Consider the following 25,076-nt stretch of genomic DNA (forward strand, 5'->3'; position numbering starts at 1 on the left):
CATTTGGGTCGAAAGTCAACAAGACCTAATAGGTAAAAAGAAAAATGTACGTCGACGTACAATATGTACGTCGACGTACATCTTTTGAGCTTCGACGTACAAAATTGTACAGTTTTCACCGACCCTTGAGTGTTAGCCAATCAGAAGACGCCTTACATCTGTTGCTTTTAGAGATATTTGACATTAAACACTATTATTATTATTATTATTATTATTATTATTATTATTATTATTATTATTATTATTATTATTATTTACACCAAATTATGCGACTCTCGACCGCTAAATCATATATATTGTGCGTATTTACTGAACATTATTACTAATATTTATACCAAATTATGCGACTTTCGACCGCTTACTCATAGATATTGTGCGTATTTATGGACCTGGCGTGGCGGAATTAACCTCTGACTTATGCAAATAATGGTTATCACAAAATACGACCAAACCAGGGAGTTTATTATATTTTTTAAATCCCGCAATCATTTGGTAACTTTTTTGTTACCGTTGGGAATTTCCTACAGGGTAATGCGCTGGGCCGTGATACTCCGTCCCGCACGGTCAATACATACTCACAATATGATTTATAATTTTCATTTAAAAAAAGGTAACATTGAATCTTCTTCAAATTGGTATATAATCTATTTCAACGTATTAAATACTTCAAACTTCTTTTTTTCAATCTGGATATTTTTATTCATTTTGTCCTCAATTAAAAAAGAGATTTTAAACATTAATTATGAATAAATCTGAAATAAAAGCGGCTGAAGAGACGAGTGTTTCTATTGGCTGTTCAGAAAATGTGTACGTCGAAGTACAAACATGTACGTCAAAAGTACAAAATTGTACTTTGACGTACACATAATTTTATATACTTTGAAGTGTATTTCATATTTGTAAGTCGAAGTACAATTTTTGTACTTCGACGTACATATTGTACGTCGACGTACATTTCTCTTTTTACCTAGTAGGTCTTGTTGACTTTCGACACAAATGGTACGCCATACATGTGTTGCATAAAGGAACTTGTACGAGCCCGTTTTCGGGAATTGATGTATTCATCAGAAGAGGTAAATGAATCAAATTATCATCAGAACAATTAGTTAACATGCATGATACTGAGCAACCATAGAAAGGGAAATGTGATTAATGTTTAATGATTTTCACTGATTAATAGCACAGGTAGTTAGCGTGTGGCTATGATATTAATGAGTGAAAACATCATTTTGAATGATAAATAATCATATTATAACTAAAAATCAACTTTTCTGAAAAAATCACTATCAAATATATATAACAATTAAGGTATCCAACTCAAAATGATCCGAAACGGGGAACATCGCTTTGAACAGCCATAACTTCATAAATTGTGCAGCGATTTTCATGAACCCGGTCTTATTCAACGCAGAAATGATTTTCCTTTCTGAAAATGTATATATCTTGATATATTTCTACAAATGCTGGTCAAATTTTAAGAAGAAACACGATACACAACACGCGTGACCCAGTAAAAGTTGACCCAGCATTTGTTAAAATATTGCCAGATATACATTTCCAGGAAGGAAAGTCATTTCTGCGTTGAATAAGACCGAGATCGTGAAAATCGCTGCCCAATTGATGAAGTTATATGGCTGTTCAAAGCAATGCACCCCGTTTTCGGGTGATTTCGAGTTGAATACCTTGTTATATATATATTTGACAGTGAAATTTTTCTTTCAGAAAAGTTGATTTTACGTTATAATATGATTATTTATCATTCACAATGTTTTTCGGCGTAAGCTGTATTAAGCCAGCTTTTCACCCTGACTTGACCTTTGTAAGTGTCCAATAATACTCAAATAAAATTTCCCGCGGCTAGGTACGAATGAATACACTTCATTTATTCCATTGGCTGGTTTGAGTATAACACCAGAACATTGGAAACATATCCGCGTCTTTGAAACACTGTTTTACTGCATGAAACAATTTTATCTCTAATGAAAAGGCTCAATAGATAGAACAGTTTTACAATCAATTTTCGACATAAATACAGTTTGTGCGTTGACCTTTTATTTTCAGAGAATTACCAGCGCAAAAGCGTTTATACTAAAGGCTATGTTGTCATATTTAGTACTTACTTGCATTGCATTTCAACCCGCGAGGTTTCGGGTCAATTCGCGGCCATTTGTGAAATCAGAGTTTATATACAGTTCATCACCGGAGTTCGCAGAAGGGGTTGCAATCATTGTGTTACACCGGTCTTACTGACAATAACGTAGTGACTAAAATGCATTGCATTCCAATCCGCAAGGTATCAAAGGTCAGTTTGCGGTCAGTAGCAGAAATCTTTATATAAACGCCGTCTCGTAAACTTTGTGCACTTGAAGTCTGTTTTGATCAGAAAGATACTAAATAATGATATTCGGCGATATTATTGTGGTATGTCAATCATCGATTTTTAATATGGTTTCAACATTTGCATGATAAGGACCAATTTTGATAAAATTAATTAGAAATATTTATCCATTTAGACCAGTTTATTAAGCATGAGCACAATAATTCGCTATACTATAATTATGCAATTAAATAAGATTCGAGTATTGCCAGCTGACCTATATGCACTCGTTTATTTTCATGTTTCTTGTGTTTTTCTATTCTGTAAATATAGATATCTGAGTAATAATATCACATAAAGCAAAATAAGCCACGAAATCTGGCGCAACACCCCGTAATTGATTTGCTTATGATGTAGCTAAGAACTGCGCAGAAAAAAGGCATCCGCTACTTTTTATCTCATAGAGATAACTTTTGATCGTTCATAAACATCGACCACAATCAACGCCGTATATCTTTTTTAAAAGATATTTCTTGTTACTAATTAATATCACAGCCACACGCTAACCACCTGTGATTAATAGCATGTCATTTGTTAAAACTTTATTGCAGAGTGGCATTGCTCGTTTTAATAATAGTAATTTATTGAATTGCGAATCGATTTCAATACATTTAAGTATATGTTTAAATAGGATTTCGTCGTTTATATTCCAAAAGGTGAACAGATCTGAACTGATAGATGATTGAGAATTTATTAATAATGTATTAAAGTGATGCGTTAAAAGTGCACCCATGTATATTAACGTTCAAGTGGTCGTTAATGAATGAATTTGACTGCGAGCACATTTTTATTTTACATAATTATTAATACTTAGACTTATGCCGTTGAAGAAGTGTTAATTTATTGCTAATACCAACATCACACGTAATAACAGGTTCGATTTCGGTCAGCGCGCAAGCGTTTGAGAGCGTTATTCATGTACCGAAAAACCCGTTATAATTAGCTGATGTTCTCTATTAACGTATATTTTTTACATGTGTCGGGCTTGACAATGCAAATTGATTCGTACTTCAAAATGTTTGGTAAGAATAGCAATCTATACATAAATGCATTTCAGGTAGAAGATAAAACTCGGTTATCAGAGTGCCCAATTTGTTGAAAGTCACTGTTATCCGAAGTGCCCTATATCGGAAATCAAAGTATCCGCAACTTCATGAATACCACCTATCAAAACATGCTCTATCTTCGTTTATATTTCATTAAATACTATCAAAATTTCAGTATTTGAAGCACAGTGATTACTCTACATGGTGGAATATCAAACAATTTCTTGCAATATTTCTAAGTAGTTTTATTTTGTTGAAATGTTTACTGTTCATCCAGTTTATGCTGTTTTCCGACCGAATTTTCTATTTTTGGGGGAAAAATCTACCATTTTTCCGTGATGTTTTCTTTGCAAAAGAAAAGGATACACCATTAATAAACTCGACCATGGGCCTTGTCTAAAAAAACTAATCTTTATGATATAACTTTGAGAAAAACTGATGAACTTACCTCTCGCGCGTGGCTTTTGTTGTTATCTGGTATCGAAGTGCCATCTGTTATCAAAGTATCCGCATACCCAGCGTGGAAGGGTTAGGGTTAGTTCTTTCATCCGTATAAAAATATCTTTGTACTGTATCAGTCCTAATTTAATTCATTATTGATGTGTAATATATATTTGGTATCTGTTATTTGTGTCGTATCTATCTGGAAAATAACGCCGCCCTGTTTTTTAGTACATCGACATGGACAGAGTTCGGATTCTACTTAGTGACCCTCAGCTTATCTCAGTTTCATAGTTATATTCTGATGGGTTGAGAAACATGATAAAACTCTTTTAGTTTGCTATGCCAATGATTGAACTGAATACATGGAAAGTAATTAAATTAGTTCGTTTGAATCCTTGTTCCTTATTTATTATTCGAATAAGCCAAACTTCTCTATATCTTATGCACGCTTTAGTTATTTGATATAAGCTTTTAAAGAAAAATAAAAAAAGATACAATTATTAAGTAAATCAAACAAAATAATCAGAATACATATACTTTATGCATTACGATAATTGTTAAGGTTTACTCTGTGCGCTTGAATATGATTTTTTCCTTTAAGCGAACTGGTATTTTCTACATTGTATACTAACTGGGCATCAACCAAACCTAATCCTTAACATTTATATGATATAAAATATTATATAAAAGTGAAATATAGTACCCGTAGACATATTTGTTTAAATGTATGCTCTATTTCTTTTTTTCGCTGCTTAATTCAAGAGCCTCACTGCTGACACAAAAGACCCAATGCTTTTAAGAGCCTTAGTGACGACAAAAGCATCACTGCTGACCAGAACCTCACCGCTGAGCCTAATGCTGTCAAGAGCTGCACTGCTGACAAAAGCCTTGCTGATGACAAAAGCCCGACTGCTGACAAGAAATTCAAAGTTGACAAGAACCTGACTGCTGACAAAAACATCCTCAATGTTGACAAGAAACACACCGCTTACAACAACCACACTTCTAACAACAACCTCACTGCTGACTAGAGCCTCACTTGTCAGCAGTGAGACCTCACTGATGGCAAGAGTCTCACTGCTGACAAGAGTCTTACTCATGACAAAATCCTCACTTATGACAAGAGCCTCACTTATTACAAAATCCTCACTGATGACAACAGCCTCACTGCTTTACAAGCGACTCACAAATGAAAAGAGCCTCTCTGAAGATAAAAGCCTAAATGATGACAAGGGCCACACTGATGATAAGTACCTCACTGATGAAAAGAGCCAAACTGAAACAAGAACATCATTGATGACAAGAGCCTCACTGATGACTAGAGCATCACTAATGACAAGAGCCTCAAAAGTGACAAGAGCCAAACTGGAACAAGAACACCAGTGATGACAAGAGCATCACTGATGACAAGAGCATCACTGATGACAAGAGTCTCACTGAATCAAGAGCATCACTGATGACAAGAGCATCACTGATGACAAGAGCCTCACTGAATCAAGAGCCTCACTGAATCAAGAAACACACCGAATCAAGAGCCTCACTGAATCAAGAGCATCACTGATGACAAGAGCATCACTGATGACAAGAGCCTCACTGAATCAAAAGCATCACTGAATCAAGAGCCTAACTGAATCAAGAGCCTCACTGATGACAAGAGCCTCACTGATGACAAGAGCCTCACTGAATCAAGAGCATCACTGATGACAAGAGCCTCACTGATGACAAGAGCCTCACTGAATCAAGAGCATCACTGATGACAAGAGCCTCACTGATGACAAGAGCCTCACTGAATCGAGAGCATCACTTATGACAAGAGCCTCACTGAATCAAGAGCCTCACTGATGACAAGAGCATCACTGATGACAAGAGCCTCACTGAATCAAGAGCATCACTGATGACAAGAGCCTCACTGAATCAAGAGCATCACTGAATCAAGAGCCTCACTGATGACAAGAGCATCACTGATGACAAGAGCATCACTGATGACAAGAGCCTCACTGAATCAAGAGCATCACTATGACAAGAGCCTCACTGATGACAAGAGCCTCACTGAATCAAGAACATCACTGAAGACAAGAGCGTCACGGATGACAAGAGCCTCACCAGTGACAATAGCCTTGCTGAAGACAATTGTCTTGCTGAGGACAAGATACCCACTGCTGACAAACGCCTCACTGCTGACTAGAATCTCGCTGAGGAAACGACCCTCGCTGATGGCAAGAGTCTTACTGATGACAAGAGCTTTGCTACTAACTGATGAAAAAAGCCTTGGTAAAGAAAAAGATTGTGTGGGTTACACGAGCTTTAATGAGTACAAAAGCCTCACACATGACAATGGTCTCACAGATGTCAAAAACCTAGCTTACGACAAAAGCCTCTCGGATGACAAAGGCATCACTTATGACAAGAGCCTTACTAAGGACCAGACCCTAAATGATGACAACATCTCACTGCTGTCAAGAGCCTTGCTGACAAAAAAGACTCAATGCTGAAATGAGGCTCAATGCTCAAAAGAGTGTTGCTGATGAAAAAAGCCTAATTGATGTCAACAGCCTTACTTCTGACAACAGCCTTACTGATGACAACAGTCTCACTTCTGACAAGAGTCTCACTGTTGACAAAAGCCTTGTGGAGAAAAAGATACTCACTGATGACAAGAAAATCACTGCTTACAAGAGCCTCACTGCTTAGATGAGTCTCACTGCTTTACTTTTACTTGTTTATAGATGTATCAGAATTACACAAGAGAGCATCATTTCTGCTCATTCATCAATGTATCAGAGCCATACAATAGAGCTTTATATCTGCTCATTCATCAATGTATCAGAGCCATACATATAGAGCTTTATATTTGCTCATTCATCAATGTATCAGAACTATACCATAAAGCTTCATTTTTGCTTGTTAATCAATCTGTGCTATGGGATAGAGATTTATATTTTCTTAGTGCTTTATTTTTGCTCGTTTATCAATGTATCAGAGCTATTCAATAGAACTTTATTTTCGTTTGTTCATCAATGTATTGGAGCTATACAATCAACAATAAAGCTTTATTTTTGCTTGTTCATCAATGTATCAGAACTATACACTAGAGCTACATTATTGCTCGTTCATCAATGTATCAAAGCTATAGCTTTATATTTGCTTGTTCATCAATTTAATAGAGCTATTCAATAGTTGTTTTTTTTTGCTTGTTCATCATTATTGTAACGTCTTACACATTGTATGTCCACTCTTATTACGTTAATTGAACCATTCATACATACATGAAGGAGTTTATTATAAAAGGCTATATGATGACCAGAGACAGTTTAACATATGTGTCACTTATTAAATGTATGCAAATTTGGTAAGGCCGTACTGTTAACATAAATATAAAAATCTGAGTATAATTCAAATACTTCCAAATAATACCACACTTCTTCCCAACAGGAATCGGATATTTAAAAAAATACTTAAATCCAACATTTAGATATTTTATTGTAAAATACTATAAACAAGAATTGACAATATAAATAAACATGGTTTGAAATGTACAATAACTGATTACAAAAAAGAAACACTAGTGTAGAATTCATAAAAAAGATACAAACTATTCATACAAAATAAAACAATCATTTTCAAGTTTGCAATATTGTTACAATTTACAACAGAAATAATTCAAGTTTGCATAAGCAAAGCGTGCTTTATTATCCAATACCCATGTGTGCTATGCTGTTACATGCTGGGTCACCAAGAATGAGCCTGCTTATTTGCCATCAGATTTGAGTGGAGATTTTAAATTATAAAACATAGAAATAATTCAGGTACACTCGTCTAAATGACAGCTCAGTACAAGTATATGCTTTTGCATTTGTTATAACTAGTAAAGTAAACTGTAAAGGGTAAAAAACAAGCAAAAGCCACAAGCACGAAGATTTTACTTGCAATGTAATTTTACAAAACAAATGATTGAGTCTAATGTGACTGTTTGACTGACAAATTACTGCTATAATTGGTAATTAAAGTTGAGATATATGCTTTTAACTTCAGTAAAAAACTAGCATCACGGCAGCACTGGTATTCTAAAGAAGAGAGACCATATAACACTGACGAACAAAGCAATTTGTACCGGTATATGAACAATACATTTATTAAAAGATTAGTAATTATTTAAAAAATTACAAAATGGATTAAACTATTTTAAAATCAGATTGCAGTGTGAAAAGGTGATGGCAATAGACAATAGCTTTTTACAATTGTTATATGCAAGTTTCACTGTTTAATGGCTCAGTAGCCTTGAATAGGCATGTTATACAGGGCGTTCTTGTCAAGCTGCTTCACTTGTACCTCCTTGAAATGTACGCTTGGCTCACGGGATATAGGGCTCTGAGCTGGAAAACATAATATCTTATGTTATGGCTTGTGCTAAGTGGTTAAGTATAAACAATATTATAACGCCTAACAGGACTTCCTCGAGTAAAATTTCCATATACCCATACCTGCATCAATTTTAATATGCCATGACATTGGAGAGTAATCCATACCGATCGGGCTTTAAATGTTAATAGATCACAAGGGATTAAAAATAGTAGAATAAGTTTTCCAAAAATTCCTGTCAAGCTTATGTTGAGTAGGGCCTGTAACTAAAATGTATGAAACACATTAATGTTGATAAGTGCTTGACTGTTCATATAAAATCTGCACATGTGACTTGTATGTTAATGAAAGGACAGCAAGTATGTTTGGTTAAAACAATATCATAGGCATGTAACGATAGAGAAAATATTGTCCTATGAAAAAGTACAGTCTATTGAAGCCAATAGACATCACTTTTCTACCGTTGCAATATTCACAACACCCTTTGATATCTATACAATATCATCAAGATAAATAGAGAATATATGGTTGGTGACTTTTGATATCATGTGATATCAGACAAGTCGGGCTTGCCTTGCCAGGCCCATATCGGCAAAGCTTCTATGGGAAAACTTTTTTAATTCTTGAAATTCCTTCAGCTAGAGTACAGTCCCATACTTCTCTCTGGCTCCTGTTCATCTCTGTTTTCCTCCGCCCCAGGGTCCCTCTCCTGGGGCAAAGGTCGTCTGAAACTCGCCTCCCCAACAGACGGACGTATGTTGAAGCGGTCAGGGTTTTCTTGGCGCTCCAATCGTCTATGCTCAATATGGTCATTGATTATTTTTTGTGCCTGAAATATTCTGGTATATCAAAACAACAGTCTACTCAGTAAATGTTGTTTTACTTATATTAATTCTTTTCTGGGAGAAAGTTCGTATATATATATATATTTGGAATGTTGTGCTTGAAATCTGTAGGAAATATGTTTGGTTAATTTATAAAGAAACAAGATGTGTTTGTGAAACACAATGTCTCCCTATATGATGTTTGACATTGTAGGATGACCTTGACCTTGTGAAGGATGACCTTGACCTTTCACCTCTCAAAATGTGCAGCTCCATGAGATACACATGCATGCCAAATATCAAGTTGCTATCTTCAATATTGCAAAAGTATTCATAAAATAAGCGATTTGGTCCACATATATTTGACCTCTGACCTTGAAGGATGAACTTGACCTTGACCTTTCACCACTCAAAATGTGCAGCTCCATGAGATGCACATGCATGCCAAATATCAAGTTGCTATCTTCAATATTGCAAAACTATTTATAAAATGAGCGAATTTGGCCACATATAATTGACCTCTGACCTTGAAGGATGACCTTGACCTTGACCTTTCACCACTCAAAATGTGCAGCTCCATGAGATACACATGCATGCCAAATATCAAGTTGCTATCTTCAATATTGCAAAAGTATTCATAAAATGAGCGATTTTGGCCACATATATTTGACCTCTGACCTTGAAGGATGACCTTGACCTTTCACCACTCAAAATGTGCAGCTTCATGAGATACACATGCATGCCAAATATGAAGTTGCTATCTTCAATATAGCAAAAGTTATTGCAAAATGTTAAAGTTGGCGCAAACAGACCAACAGACCAACAGACAGACCAACAGACCAACAGACAGACAGACAGGGCAAAAACAATTTGTCCCCCACTACTATAGTGGGGGACATAAAAATGTTTCTTCTAATTATAAAGCATGAATTTATGCAATAAACCCTTATAGAATATGCTTAAACATTCGCTTTATTCACTCTCTGCGGGATAATGCAAGCACATGCATTAATAATGACATAATCTTGTTTATGTCATTTTATTTTGCCTTATATTTATTATGTTATTATCTCGACTATTTTCATAATAAAGTCATCGATATAGGCTAAATAAATGACCAGATAAAGTATTGTATAAACATAAGTTTATCCTTAGAACATTAAAGTGAATCACTTCTCATGTTATAAATAAACTTAAACAATACCAACGCTTATATTCTCTTCATACTTTCAACTATTACCTTTTGAGCATTCAGGATAAGACTAGAGTCTGCCTGGATTTCGGTGATTCTGAGATTGTTCTTCACGGACTGGGAGGCAGTCGAGCGTGCATGCATAGGCAGTTTGCTTTGGTAGCCACTATCAGTGAAGTCTGTCTCAAACTCCAATGGAACACGGCGAATGCTGGAAAAGCAGTACTGCTATTGTCACCTTATTTCAACAAGCAATAATATAAGTGCTTAAAATCTTCACTGCTTATATATGACCCCGTCAAGCAAAAATGGGTCTTATGCCCATCAGCTCAGTCTGGTGACTCTGGTCAGGATCATTTATCTTATTTAGCATATCTTATAACATACCCAGTTAATGTAATGCCAATGTTTAATAATGTTTGTATTTCAAAGTTCATGTATATAACAATATTATACTTTTAAAATGATCATATATTAAGAATTTTTTAATAAGACACCAAACTTAAAATGGACATAATTTTTGGAGATTTTCTTAAATAAACAATGAATTTTATGAATGTTTTGTTTCATTTTGTCTTAACTTTGCATGAATTGAGGACTTGTCCATGACTTTTTATTTACAGTGATGTTTTTGATTATTTTCTTTCTATTTTCATTTTGTTTCATGCATGCATGAATACAGTTTCATGTGTAGATATTTTATTATGCAATTATATATGCACGTGTCTTTGATCCTCATAAGTTTTAAAACTTATAAAATGTAACTGGTATTATAACATATAAAGCTTTGGTGAGATAACACAATGTATTCCAAGATTGATGTATTATCCCTGGACCCATATTCTCATAAAAGTGTGTTACACAAACAAACATGCATTTCTTTTTAACCCTTTAAGTGCGGGAACCGAATTTTGAAGGTCTTTGCAAACAGTTTGGATCCAGATGAGACGCCACAGAACGTGGCGTCTCATCGGGATCCAAACCGTTTGCTATTTTGATAGTATTCATTAAAAAAAATCAAAGAAAATGCAAATTTTAGAAATTCAGCAGACGATATTTTAGCAGACGACATATTTCCCAGCATGCAAAGGGTTAAAATGAATGATGTAAGGCATCAGTCTGCTTAAGAATAAAACTAAATATATCTTAAAAATAACTTGCAATAGCAAGTAAAAGTAGTAAAAGTAAAATAGTAAAAGTACATGTTATTAAATTAAATATAATTTTATTTAATACCTGAAAAAGTTTACATATTTTTTCTTTGTAAGAAACATACAATAAGTTTATACATTAAATTTCATTAAATTAGTTCTAACAAAACATATTATTTAATGATAAATTACACTGATTTATTTTAATATAACTTGACATTGTTCTTAAGAACCAAACAAATTATACAAGTTGGTTTATTAGAACTTTGTCAGCATGGCTGACAATTATATGTCAATACCAGATTTAACAAAACCATGTGCGCTATCACCCTTAAAATTTCAAAGGTTCTAACAAATAAAACATTTTCTAACAATTGAAAGAAAACTGAAGCATTTGCAAACATACAAAAATAAATGGTAAGGTGTAAATTTATTTGGGAATTATATATATTTAACTAAATTACAATATTCTGTATATATGACTTAGCACATTAATGTTTGCACATGTATTAATCAGTCTCCAAACAGAAGCAGAAAACTATTCCTTGAAAATGGCAGAAAGAACAAAATAATTATTCTTTAAGAATCTATTTATAAGCAAGCATACTATTCTCATATACTAAGTGACTCTTCTTTTGGAAATTGAAATGGTAAAAAAGTAACAGAACATGCACATCTGTGTCGAGTACGCGAACAAAGTGAAGTGAACAATGCCAGGAAAAGTCATACACATGTGAAAGTATTTAATCTTGGTCTTGAACAGGTATATAAATTAGCTGAAGAGACTATCAACCCTTGGTCTCTTGAATTATATCTGGGTCTCTAGATTTCCTGAGGACACTCTAATATTCTTTACAAGATGAACCCAAGAACTGAGCAACTCTGATCTACATTTTAATTCATATCCCAGCTGGCTTTTAATCAAATGAATATGAGCCGTGCTCTGTGAAAAGGGGGTTTAATGCATGTGCATACAGATTCGTTCCAAATTAGCCTGTGCAGTCTGCACAGGCTAATCAGGGACAACACTTTTCACCGAAACCGGATTTTTGTCAAGAACAGTTTTCATTTAAACCAAAAACACAATAAAAGCAGAAAGTGTTTATCCTGATTAGCCTGGGCAGACTGCACTGGCTAATCTAGGATTACACTTGGCAGACTGCACTGGCTAATCTGGGATTACACTTGGCAGACTGCACTGGCTAATCTGGGATTACACTTTATACACATGCATTAAATCTCATTTTCACAGAGCACGGCCCATATATATGTATATGATCTGCCATTATACCATATTATCAGGATGATATCATGAACAATCAATGTGTATGTCTTTTTTATATGAAAATGTGAACATTATAAGCATGATGGAGTGGTTATACTCTGAAAGCAGAACTCATAATCACCTGCTGTTTTGCAATCTTAAAAAAGAACGTAACATTTCAATAGTTAGTCGTGTTACAGTAATATTTTTAATAAATGCTAAAATTATTGTTGACAATGAAGACAGTTCTGATTTAATCTGAGTACAATAAATAACAATCTAATAATGATGCCCTGTATCTGCCCAACAAGGTTTAATAACTGAATTACCATTTTTTAAGCCATTTTAAATACACACACTTTTTATGCTATACTGTAAAATAACTGTCTCATAGTCTTAAATCATAGATAGAACAATGATGTAAGAAATTCATTTGTGAAAACATTACACATGCCTCAAAAAGAATGTGATAACAAATGTGACGTAAAATTATTATAAAACCATAATTTAAGTGCAAGTGGATAATACACTCACAAAGGCATACTTACGCTCTGTTTGTGAGTATTTCATACATCTTTTCTAAAAACAAGGCTGCAGCCCCTTCTTTGCAGTGTATTGTTCCATCAACAATGTCTGCTGGTATGTTCAGTCTGTGTCTTTTTATAAACTGGTCATGTAAAAAAGTATTATAATATGAAAAAATTCTCTAGTACATTTTATAATATTCAATATTTTTCTAAACTCAAAATTGACGAAAAGAATTATATTTTGTGTCCAGATGTTTTTCGATAACTTTGCGGAACAAATATTAAATTGTGATCTTTAGTTTTGAACGTTCCCAATTTGCAATAACTATGAAAGCTGCGTAGGTTCTAGTTGATCAATTTCATCTTCCCAAAGCAAGTTCAGAGCTGTTTGCATGATGATTACAAAGCAACAGTTGTATATTTGCTGAATAAACAGTCATAAAACAATTACAACTCCAGCAATAAAAAAATGCATGTTCTAACAATAGTGTCTGTTTAAAGACATTTTGTTATGCTAATATAGTAAACTTTATGCAAAAAAGTACACTCACATACAATTTAAAAAATTGAATTGTTCATTTTGTATTTAAAAGAAAATGCAAAAACAAATAATTGATTCTTTACCACTTAGATATGAAAACCATAAATACAGAGAAGTGTTTATATATCAGCTCTAATGTATCAGTACATACGTTCTTGAGTAAATCCCAATTCTTCTGTTTTGAGTCTAATGATTTTCCATTATTATAGGAGTGCATCTGTATATCTTGTGGAAAGTACCAGGAGAAAATTTCAGCAATTAGATAGCCATTGGTCATGTCCCTGAAAACAATTTAAAATAAAATAATATGTCTGGGTTAAATTCAAAATATAATTTTTTTGTTACACACAAGAGATGTGTTTGTCAGAAACACAATGCCCGTGTGTGTGTGTGTATTTGAGATTTATTTACAGGTCGTCCAGCGTCTTCTCGACTACAGATGTATCAACCTGCCCCTGTGACCCTTCAGGGGAGAAAATAAGGTCATATTATACATAATAGCACGATGGCCAATGAGACCTTAATGTGACTAGATGTTGTTGTTTTTTTTTAATGGATTATGTAGTGGTTTGCCTTTTATCAAAATGGTTTTTGCAGTATTCCTATTATCTCTAGATTATCATTATCCTTATTGGCATTAATGTTAATTCCTTATAGTTTGTGTGTGGTTTTTGTGCTCTCCGCCCCAAGAGGTGTTAGTGGGGGTTCGAGCGGGATACAGAGGGCGCCCCGATTCCAGAGGCGCCCCTGGTTCTTTTAAGTGCCCGGTGTACAGCACCGATACACTGCACCCCCGTTTAACGTCCCTCGCGGAGGACTTGTTAGTACATAAACATAGATTAGTACAGATATTACTCTATTGCCCTGTGTCTTGGTGTAAATTCACATGGGCTCTCTCTGTTGTGCTGGTGGATATTGTCAGGTGTTTAATGGTGTTGCAAGGGTCAGAATAGTTTTGAAGTTTAATATAGTAGAAAAGGGGCTGCGTTTGTGTGGTTGGACCGAGATGACTGGTTGGTTGTTGGTGGTACAGGGAGGACAATATCTGGTTCTACACTTTCTTTCTTTGGGAGACAATTTTCACGCGCCTTTATTTGTTTTTGAGAGAGAGAGAGAGAGAGAGCGCACGTTCTTCTTCCTGTTTATATTGCTAGTGGTTACACAGATGGTAATTATATGTATTAGTGCATTTTGTTCAGGAGGGAATAGATCTGGGATGTTAATGCTGACCATCCCTCTAATTCGATCTGATCCTCATAGTGACAAGGGTAATACGTGCAGGTTAGCAATACAAGGTTTACAATTCAACGTCAAACGTAACAAGGCACAGGCATGCAAGGAAAAAACTTACACTACTCTACAAGAAAACATCACCTACGCTACAGTAGGGGAAACAACAACAACAAATACCGTCACCATTCTCTTTTTATTTTTATTTTTGTCATGTTGGGTATGTCATGTCAACGGGGCCAGAGTGCACGGATGTCATGTCAACGGAGCAAGAGTGCACGGGCGAGAGATATCTCTTCAGGCGCGCCCTCTGGCCCAGCCGACACGCTCTACTCAACATGTTTAAGTCTTGTACATATGGGAAAAATGTTAACTAATCACATTTAATTACAACAATATTTACACCTATAGGGGTTGCACTGTGGGTAAATTTGCCCACGTGCGCACTTACTGCGTCTTCCGATCCTGCGTGGAAGTATGTTGTCTGTGTGCTTTTCCCCTACCTTCGTCGTTGTTGCTGATTACAGCTTAAGAGGAGGAAAGCGAGGGTCTCGCGGAACCCTGGGTTTTGTTACCTAGAGCGCTATTTGGTTGTAAAAGAAGGCTTAGAGCTTATCCATAGTGGTCGAAAGGGGCCAAGTGACATATGTATTGGGGGGGGGGGACGTACCCTTCCGTCGTTTTAGTATTATTAGTCTTTATCTATTTATTTATTGGTGTAATTTTCCTATATATCATAAAGCGCAGACGAGGAAACCGCGAACGTTCGTTATAGACAGCTCCCTCATCTTTGCCTTGTTTATAGTATTGTTTATTTATGTATTGACGTCAACAAGGTGTTATTGGACACTGCATTGTAATGTACTACCAATCCAAAGTACATTTGGACCCCAAATACAAATATAGGTTCTCGGCGTGCACATAACATGCAGTGTCTCTATATCTATTTATTTGTTGATGCAATTTTCCCCTTGTCATAAGTACATAAGATAGTCATTATTAATTGGAATCTTTAAAATTACATATATCATGGATTGTTTTACGGTACAGTTTTAGAACCAAATTAATTAATAATAGTATATAAGTTCGAGCCGGGCCCAGACGAGTGGCCATATGGACAACACCGGAGTGACCATCGTCCGAGACCCACCCGTCATTAGTACATAAAGTTGCCATTATTGATCTGAGTTTTTATTTATTTATTTATTTATTTTAATTTTTCCTATAGGGCCGGGATAATATGGTTAGGTTCAGTTCGGGCCCAGACGAGTGGCCATATGGTGCACACCGAAGTGACCATCGTCCGAGTCCCGCCCGTCATTAGTACATAAGATTGCTATTATTAATTTGAATAAATGAAGCAGTATATAACTGACGGTATGTGTTGTTATTTCTATCTACCGCTAATAGTCCAACGGAATATTATATTTTATCTAAGTAGCCCGTGTCGCGCAAAAATTTAAACACGTGCAGTCGCACAACAGGAGCGATTCCGCTTGCAGGCATCAACAGTGAGTCGCGATTAATGATAAGTGGGTTTTTGTAGGCCGCTATTACCCCTGCACTTAGTTCTAGTCTCTGTTCAGCGTGTTTAGGGCATATAAAGAAAAGATGTTCAAACGTGTTATGAATGTTGCACTGGGGGCAGAGGACAGTTTTGTAATAGTCGCCGTGCAATCTAGTCACCCTTAGGCGCATGCGCGAGTAAGCCCTGTCCTCCCTTTTAATGGGACTATAGATGTTAATCTTATGGCTAGGGTTGGTTAATATCGGTAAATTATGATCGGCGCAGTAAATTGACCATTTGTGATCCTGTTCATTATACCCTTTTTGGTTAATGATTGCAATTAGTTCGCGCGCGCTAGGCTTTAAATCAGAGGGTAGACCTTCATGGGAACCTATTCTGGCAAGTTGGTCAGCGTGTTCGTTACCCGGAATGCCTACGTGACTCGGGATCCATACGAATTGGAGAGTGATATTGTTGTTTGCTAGTTTTGTGATTCCCTTTAATGTTGCACATATAAGGTTGGGACGCGTTTTCGATGATCCTGCATTAAGTGCTTGTAAGGCGCTGAGAGAATCGGTTAATATCGCGTAGTTTGAGCGTTCGTGGGTTTCAAGTTCATTAAGCCACTTTATGGCGCTGTTTATTATAGCTAGTTCGCAAGCAAATATAGACAGTTCTTTATTGTATTTTACCTTGCACTGATGTATAATGACATTTTTGGGTTGATACACTACAAAAGCCGCGCCTGCTATTTCAAGTTCCTCATTTTTGCTACCGTCAGTGAAAATCTGGGTGTAATCCCCATATTTATCTGTTACATAGTTTTGAGCTATAGAGCCACTGTTTGGGTCGTTGTCTGATTTTTTAATTAATGTTGTTAGATGTAAGTCAATATTTGGTTTTGATAGATTTCTTAAGCTAAAGTATGTAAGTTCCTGAGTTTTAATGTCAATAGTCTCATAATAATTGCCTAGCTCGAGCACGTTCTGCGCGTACGGGAGACCACTCTTCTTTTTCCTTTTTTGGTAGGCCGGGTCTTCAGTAACACTTAGGTTAATTGGGAGGTGTGGTCCCATAGATAGCGTTCGCGCGCGGTATTTTAGTTGGTTAATTTGCCTTTGTTGACCCAGTTCTATCATTCCACATTCAGCGTGCAGCAGAACGGTGCTTGTAGATTAACGTGTACCAGTTATAATTTTAAGTGCCGTATTTTGGATTACTTGTAATTTATTGAGTAATGTTTCACTGGCTGAATTGTACGCAATGCTTCCGTAGTTTATTTTTGCCCAGATAGTGGCTTTATAGATACGCATAAGGGCTTTTTTATCCGTACCCCAGTTGTTTCTTTGGATGCATTTTAGAAAGTTGAGGTCCTTTTGGCAGCGTACAACTAGTTTAAGGATGTGGTCTTTCCATGTTAAATATTTGTCAAATGTCATACCCCAAAAAGTAATGTTGTCAAGAAGCGGAAGAGGAGCACCACATAGAGTAAGTTGTGGGGGGGGTAGGGGTTTTCTTAGATCGAGTTGCTTTACGTGCATTGGCCGCTACTTTTTGTGCACTGGCAGGGAATAAGATTGCTTGGGTTTTTGTGGGATTTATTTGGAAGCCATACGATGCTCTCCAGTTTTCTATTGCAGTTAGGGCTTTTTGGATTTTAGTAATTGCTAGATTCGGTGATTTAGATGTGGTCCATATTGCACTATCGTCTACAAAAAGTGATAAATTGATTAGATCAGTGTTATTTTGTGAATTAATGTGCCTTAATTTCTCTGTCTAGGGTGTTCATAGTCACGGAGAATAATATTGGAGATAGGACACTACCTTGGGGACAGCCGTTTATAGTCTCAACTGATTCTGATGTCGCGTCATGCAGTCTCACTTTTATTTTACGAGTTGTAAGAAAAGCTGCAAGCCAGTTGAGCATTTTACCCTCTATTCCTAACATATTAAGTGTTTTAATGGCATTTTCGTTCCATAGTTTATCGAATGCGGCTGTGAGGTCTAAAAATACGGCTGCTACGGTTTGACCAAGATTTTGGGCTCTTTTAATATCAGCTTCAAGGCGTACTAAATGATCTTCGCAAGAGTGGTTAGATCTACAGCCCGATTGGACTTCTGAGATTTTGTTATGTTTTTCTAGATACACGCAGAGTCTCGGTTTTATCATTTTCTGCATTAGTTTGGTGAACGTAGAGGTTAAAGAGATTGGCCAATATGAGGCTGGAGAGTCTTTAGACTTATTGATTTTAAGGATAGGAATTATTGTGGCCTCGTGCCATTCATCAGGAAGAGTACCTTCAGACCATGATTTATTATAAAGGGCAAGTAATTCTTGTTTCCCCGAGAGTGGAAGTTGTTTAAGTATCTTATAATGGATGTAATTGTCGCCCGGCGCGCCGTTTTTGCATGTAAGGAGAGCTGATTCGAGCTCGAACAGGCTAAAAGGAGCATTGTACTTGTGAGTTTTTTCCTCGGTAAGAGATTGTAACCAGACAGGAAATTCATTTTTTGTTTTTATTTTCTTTGCAATAAACGTTTCAGAGTATCCTTCGTCACTGCTTACTTTTTGATAATGTTGTACCAGGGCAGAAGCTTTATCAGCGTTAGATACAAGAACTTTGTTGTTAACCCGAAAGATAGGTGTATTAGTAGGGGGTCTGCCTTGCATGCGCTTAACTTGATCCCATAGTTCTTTGCTAGTTGTTTTATGTGAGAGATTATTACAGAATTCGTTCCAGCTTTCTAATTTTGCCTTTTTTAATACTTGTTTAGCACTTTTGCGGGCTTCCCTATATTTGTCATACTTAGGTCCGGTTCTGATTCGGATACATTTTCTCCTACATTTTTCACGATATTTAATGGCGTCTGTGCATTCTTGATTCCACCATGGTACAGACCGTTTGAGTTTTTTAGGTGTTTTGCTTACAGGGATTGAGTTATCAAGCGCAGTTTTAATTTTTGTTATATAGGATTTAAAGTAAGAGTTGGTGTCAGTATTATCTACATTAGGAAGGAACTCATTATTACACTGAGTTTTAAAGTTGTTCCATTGTTCAGGTGTGGCTTTGTGTATTTTCCATTTGTGTTGTGTGGACGGAAGGGTATTCTCTATTCTTGTCTTAATGTTTATTATGATTGGAAGATGGTCACTTCCAAACGAGTCGTCAATGACATTGAAATCGCTTATAGCTTGAAGATGGGCTGAGGTAAGAGCTAGATCGATCGCGCTGTCGGGTTGATCTTCGCGATCAGACAATCTCGTTATTTGACCGTCGTTAAGGAAGTTTATGCTGTTATTGTTAATTAATTTTAGGAGATTTTCAGAGTTATCGTCGCATCGTGGATCACCCTTGGGGTTCCAGCAGGGGTGTTTTAGATTGAAATCCCCAACAATAATATTATTCTTTCTATGTTCAACTGAATGGAAAATTTTTGCATAATTTTTACACGTATTATCTTTAGTTTGAGCATATACGCATTGAATGCAGAATGATTGGTGCTTAGTCAAGTACAGTGTGAGGGCACACGATTCAATAGGGCAATCTTGATCAATGTTTATTTTAGTAAATGAAATGCCCGATTTTACATATATTGCTACCCCAGTGCCTATAAGTTTTTCTCTTTGTTTACCTCTCACAGGTTCTTGATATCCTTTTAAATGAACTTGTCTGTGATTACTTTTGTAGTTCGTTTCCTGGAGACATACTACATGCACTTCGTTGTTATTAACATAATTTTGAAGCTCGCACATTTTTGCACTTGAGTTATGAGTAACCCCTCGGGCGTTCCACGACATAATTGTAAGACTGTTTATATTATGAGTATGAACTGTCGCAGACATTTGGGGTTTGGTGTGTTAAATTGACCTAACGTACGGGCTTAAGGCTACTGGATTAACTTAATATATTCCGCACGCGTGGCGAAAGAAGACCGGAAACGGCGGTGCAATCGCGTGTTCTTTGCGGAGGCTATGGCGCATGATCGGGGTCGAGCTGTTATGGGCCATGTGTAGCCGGTTTCTATGTATAATGAAGGGAGAATACGCGGGGTGGTCGGATATCCTGTGTCGTTGCTGATGATGGCGTTGTTGCCTAGGTTGTTGTTGTTGCCTTGTTTGTTGCAGTGATGGTATAGGATTGAGCATTTTTTTAGGGTGATCTGAAGTTTGTGAGCTGGAGGGTAGCTTATGCTGTTGTTGTTGCTGATGGCGGAATGTATGTTCAACATTGTTTGTGGCTACATTATTTGTGGTTGATGCCGGTTGTTCGGGCGGAGTAGGAGTGGTATGCTCAATATTATATTGCGCCTCATTTTCGGGGAATTTGTTTTTGAGTATGGACAAAATTTCTGTTTCAGATTTACCAACTAGCTGTTTAGCTATTTGGGCAAGATTGGGTCGCTTATTAATAGCTTGAAGGTTATTGATGTATTGATTGGTAACCTTTAAGTTTTTGCTGTTGATAGTAGATTGGTATTTGAGATAGATCGGACACCCCTTATACGCCGCGCTGTGCCCGCCGCCACAGTTTGCGCATTTCCTAGCGTGCCTGGTATTGCACGACGCGTGCGAATGATTCCCCGCGCAATGTGGGCACTTCGCGTTATTGTTACAAACATTGGACGCATGGCCGAACATCTGGCATTTAAAGCATCGAATAGTTGCTAGGAGCGCGGGCTTAACATTGTGGCCTAGTATATTTGTTGGGGCGTTTTCCGTCTTGAATGTGACCGTAATGACATTGTTTTTAAGACCACTATGGACTGCTTCTACATTGGATTTGTTTTTTAGATTGTTTTTTAATTTGTCTATATCCGCGTTTTTGGGAACCTGGATGACACCCCTTGCAAGTTTAGTTTGAGCAATTAGCTTGAAGTCAAATCTATCAAAGGAGAAATGTTTAGCTTGGTTGAGTGCGTCGTCCCTAATTTTGAAGAGGAGACCAGCTTTGGACTCTTTTAGGGGTCTTACTCTCTCAGAGCCTAGCAGTTTGATAAAGGCTTCCCCTATTGCCTTAGCCTTCTCTCGCGGGAAGATCACCGCGACAGTGGTAAGGCAAAAGGTAAGCCATATTGCCGGGCATGTTTATGGGTTTGGGAGCATGATGGCCCGTTGGCAGGGGGAGTAGTCTGCTTCGTGGTCGATGGGGTTTTGGTCATATTGTCATTAATTGTCTGGGGAGTGACGGTTACAGGGACGACTGGGGTTATTGAGGTGTCATCGGTAATACGCGTCGCTGAATACGGAGCGCCAGACTCGGAGTCAATTGAGATGTCCCCGGGGCGGAACATTGCGCGCTTGATTTTAGGGGTTTCCGTCATTGAGGTTTCCTTACTGGAGAACGACCTCTTCATTCTCCTGAGAACTTTCTTAAATGGCACGGACATAGTAATGATAGGAAGTGCGGTAAGGTTTGATTTAGAATAATACGTGTACGGTAGTCGTTTTTCTTAAGTTTATCTTAATTATTATTTCCCTTGTAAAATCTCAGTCTTGTTTTCCTTAAGCTGTTTGTATGTAATGGAAAGAAGCAATTGGGTACTTATGTTTGCGATTTCGCCGCTCGCGCAGTGTTTGGATTTAAATGATTGAGGAAAATTCTTTGTTCTTTACTTGCGAGTAGTTAATTATCTATCAATTATTTGCGGTTCGATAGGGACTTCGCGAGTAGTCTAGTAGGTCTTAATTGAGAACTAAATAGGGCCCTTTTGATCTGTTACTTAGTACAGCGGTAATTAGTAGTAAACAGATGGTCCCTGTTTTCGCGTTCTAGTTAGTTTATTTTCAGTTATTAGCGGTTTGATGAATGATTCGCGAGTAGTCGAATAGTAAATGGTATCTACTTCTAATTGGTCTTAGACTAATAGGGGTCTTTGGGCGCTTAATTGGTAGTCCGATAATTGGTAGTAAACAGAGGGTCCCTGTTTTCGCGACAATTGCAAATTGCAAGTGCTAATTGTTACGCGATCTCTAATCTTAATGAGCGTAGGTTTTTATACTGTAAAGGGTCTTTTTACATTACACTTAAAGCGCTTATTCTGTATCTTATTTTCTTATCAAAAAGCTTTTCTTGGAAAAATATTGTATGTTGATTAACTGAATACAATATTGAATTGATATAAAACCATGTATTATACTGTTTTCTTTTGTTTAAACTTTAAAAGCACACTCTAATGAAAAACTATTGAAATTGGCGTGATTATCTTTTTAATGTTAAATTGGCTAGATTCTTTATGTCAGATAATTCTACAGTGCTATTACATTAAAGACCTAAAAATACTAATCGATTACTATCTTTCGCGTTCTTTTTTTAAAGGATATTACCAAAGATATATAAACTATGTCTTGCTGTTATCAATTAAAAGGATCTCAGGTAATCTAAACCGAGGAAAGAATTTTATAATGTTAAAGTCACTTTTTTTTTTTTTTTTTAGAAAAGGTTGGCGTACTACGCTATAGACTTACTACTTTTCCGTAGCCCTTCTTTTTCCCTGATTCTACCGATTTTATCCACACAATTATCACTTAAATATCACCTTTCCTTCTAACACTGGAGCACCTGCTTTTAAATTAAACACTTAGATTTAATTATAACCCATTAATTAATTAGATAATTTTCCTTCTTGCACTGAAGCACTTTAACGCTAATTATGTTTTTATTTAACTCCACTATTCGCCTTCAAATAGAAGATCTTATTAGACCCTAAATTTGATTTATTATTTCCAAATTAATTTTACTATTAATCCAATTTTATTTTATTAATCCAATATTTCCAAGATAATCCGCTTAATTTCACGACCTAACCTAACGCAACGAAAATGCCGAGGTGCGAAGAATACGTCCGAACACCGCGAGATGAGCGACACGAATGAACACAATACCGCCTACTGCGAACACAATGCCCCCTATTGCGCCGCTTTGAAATAAAATATCAATATATCATTTGGCAGGTTAAGAAATTATCTCCCTTTTAAAGCTTATTACTTCCCTTGGATTGTATTTTATGACTTTTGACCTTGAAGGATGACCTTGACCTTAACCTTTCACCACTCAAAATGTGCAGCTTCATGAGATACACATGCATTCCAAATATCAAGTTGCTATCTTCAATATTGCAAAAGTTATGGCCAATGTTAAAGTTTTCGGACGGATGCACAGACTGACAGACTGTCAGACTGACAAACAGTTCAACTGCTATATGCCACCCTACCGGGAGCGTAAAAAAACAAAATCAGCCTTAGATAATGGACACCGAAAATGTAATTTAATCATGTAATAAGTTTCGGCATCTAGATTTCTAAGATGCATATCTATAAATTATAGCTCCCTTTATAATGAGGAATTTGGGTCAAAATGATTGAAGTGGTTGAAAACTCAGACCATGATGGCTCAGTAGCTCAATAATATGTATCCTACCAGCAATATGAAAAGTGATTGTTATTAAAAATGTTATTCTTAAAAAAGTTTATTTTTGATATCAATAGATGTAAGTACTAGAGTGAAGCCAAGAAGTAAAGTGTGCTGGATGTGAGGCTGTTGAATGCAAGATCAACAGAATAGCACTCTGAGTTTATTGGGACGATGGTTCACACTTTATACACTATACTCCAGGCACGCATGCCAAGGCAAAAGTACACAAAGTGTCAAACCATTGCAAATACTAATAGACATTCTCCCATCTCAACTAACCACGCAACAGGTTAGTAAGCAACTGGCAGTAAGCAACACTATAGTGGAAACAATTCAAAATAGTGGAATTGTTTGCATAATTATGTGTGCATGATTAACATGAAATCTATTGGAACTTCACAGTTTCATCTCAACTAACCATGTGACAGATTAGTAAGCAACTGACCTCACACCACACTCTAGTTAAAAGAAATCTAAATTGTGAAATTGTTTGCCTATGTTTGCATGATAAACATAAAGTTTGCATTTGGCATTTAACAGTTTTATACTTAGATTTTTCTTGTACTAATAAGAAGAGGATGCACATCAGGTTATAAAATAATCGTTTGGGGAGCCATAAAAGAAATATCTTATTCCTTTTTTTAATATCAGAATATCTTATTCTGATCATAACATTACACAAATGCAAAATTTATTCTAACTCCAATTTGATTTTGTGCCCGTGCCTATTGGTTAAGGGGTGAAAACTGTACAAATCACTACTAAGTGCTCAGTTGGGTGTTAGTTTAAAATTATTTACATTGTGTTATTTACAAATAAGACTCATCATCTTGGGCTGTGTAAAGCGTTTTTTACCATTGTGCCATAAATAAAAAAAAATGGGGATGTTGAGTCTAGACAAATCGCCAAAGTGGATAAAAATAGACAGATGTCAGAAGATTACATTGATTGTGATTGAACAACTCAATGAAACTGAATCAGTGAATATGGCCGTTGCTGTTTGAGAACGCAGATATTGCTAACAAAAAGAATATTTACCATTTAGGTGTTTTGACCTGCCAGGTTAAGTCTAAGCTCTGAATCCATTTTAAAACTTCTCTTGGTAAACCAGACATCTTTCACTTTGGCGGTGTTGTTGCCACGGTTATCACAACTTCCGGGATCGTAAAATGTTTATATCATAAAAATTGCATTATGTCCAA

General features: G+C 36.3%; 1 protein-coding gene across 1 annotated transcript; it reads right to left on the reverse strand.

Annotated features, from left to right (window-relative positions):
• Positions 1 to 7,329: 7,329 nt before the first annotated feature.
• LOC127876587 (spermatogenesis-associated protein 4-like) lies at positions 7,330 to 25,068 on the reverse strand. Its single transcript, XM_052421912.1, has 6 exons — positions 24,913 to 25,068; positions 13,877 to 14,006; positions 13,206 to 13,324; positions 10,291 to 10,453; positions 8,884 to 9,055; positions 7,330 to 8,240 (listed from the first exon to the last, which is right to left on the reverse strand). The coding sequence occupies exons 1-6, from the start codon at positions 24,987 to 24,989 to the stop codon at positions 8,137 to 8,139; spliced, it is 765 nt and encodes a 254-aa protein (XP_052277872.1). The 5' UTR covers positions 24,990 to 25,068; the 3' UTR covers positions 7,330 to 8,136.
• Between the last annotated feature and the right edge of the window lie 8 nt (positions 25,069 to 25,076).

The sequence above is a fragment of the Dreissena polymorpha genome, chromosome 4 (genome assembly GCF_020536995.1).
Source record: "Dreissena polymorpha isolate Duluth1 chromosome 4, UMN_Dpol_1.0, whole genome shotgun sequence".
NCBI classification, from domain to species: Eukaryota; Metazoa; Mollusca; class Bivalvia; order Myida; family Dreissenidae; genus Dreissena; species Dreissena polymorpha.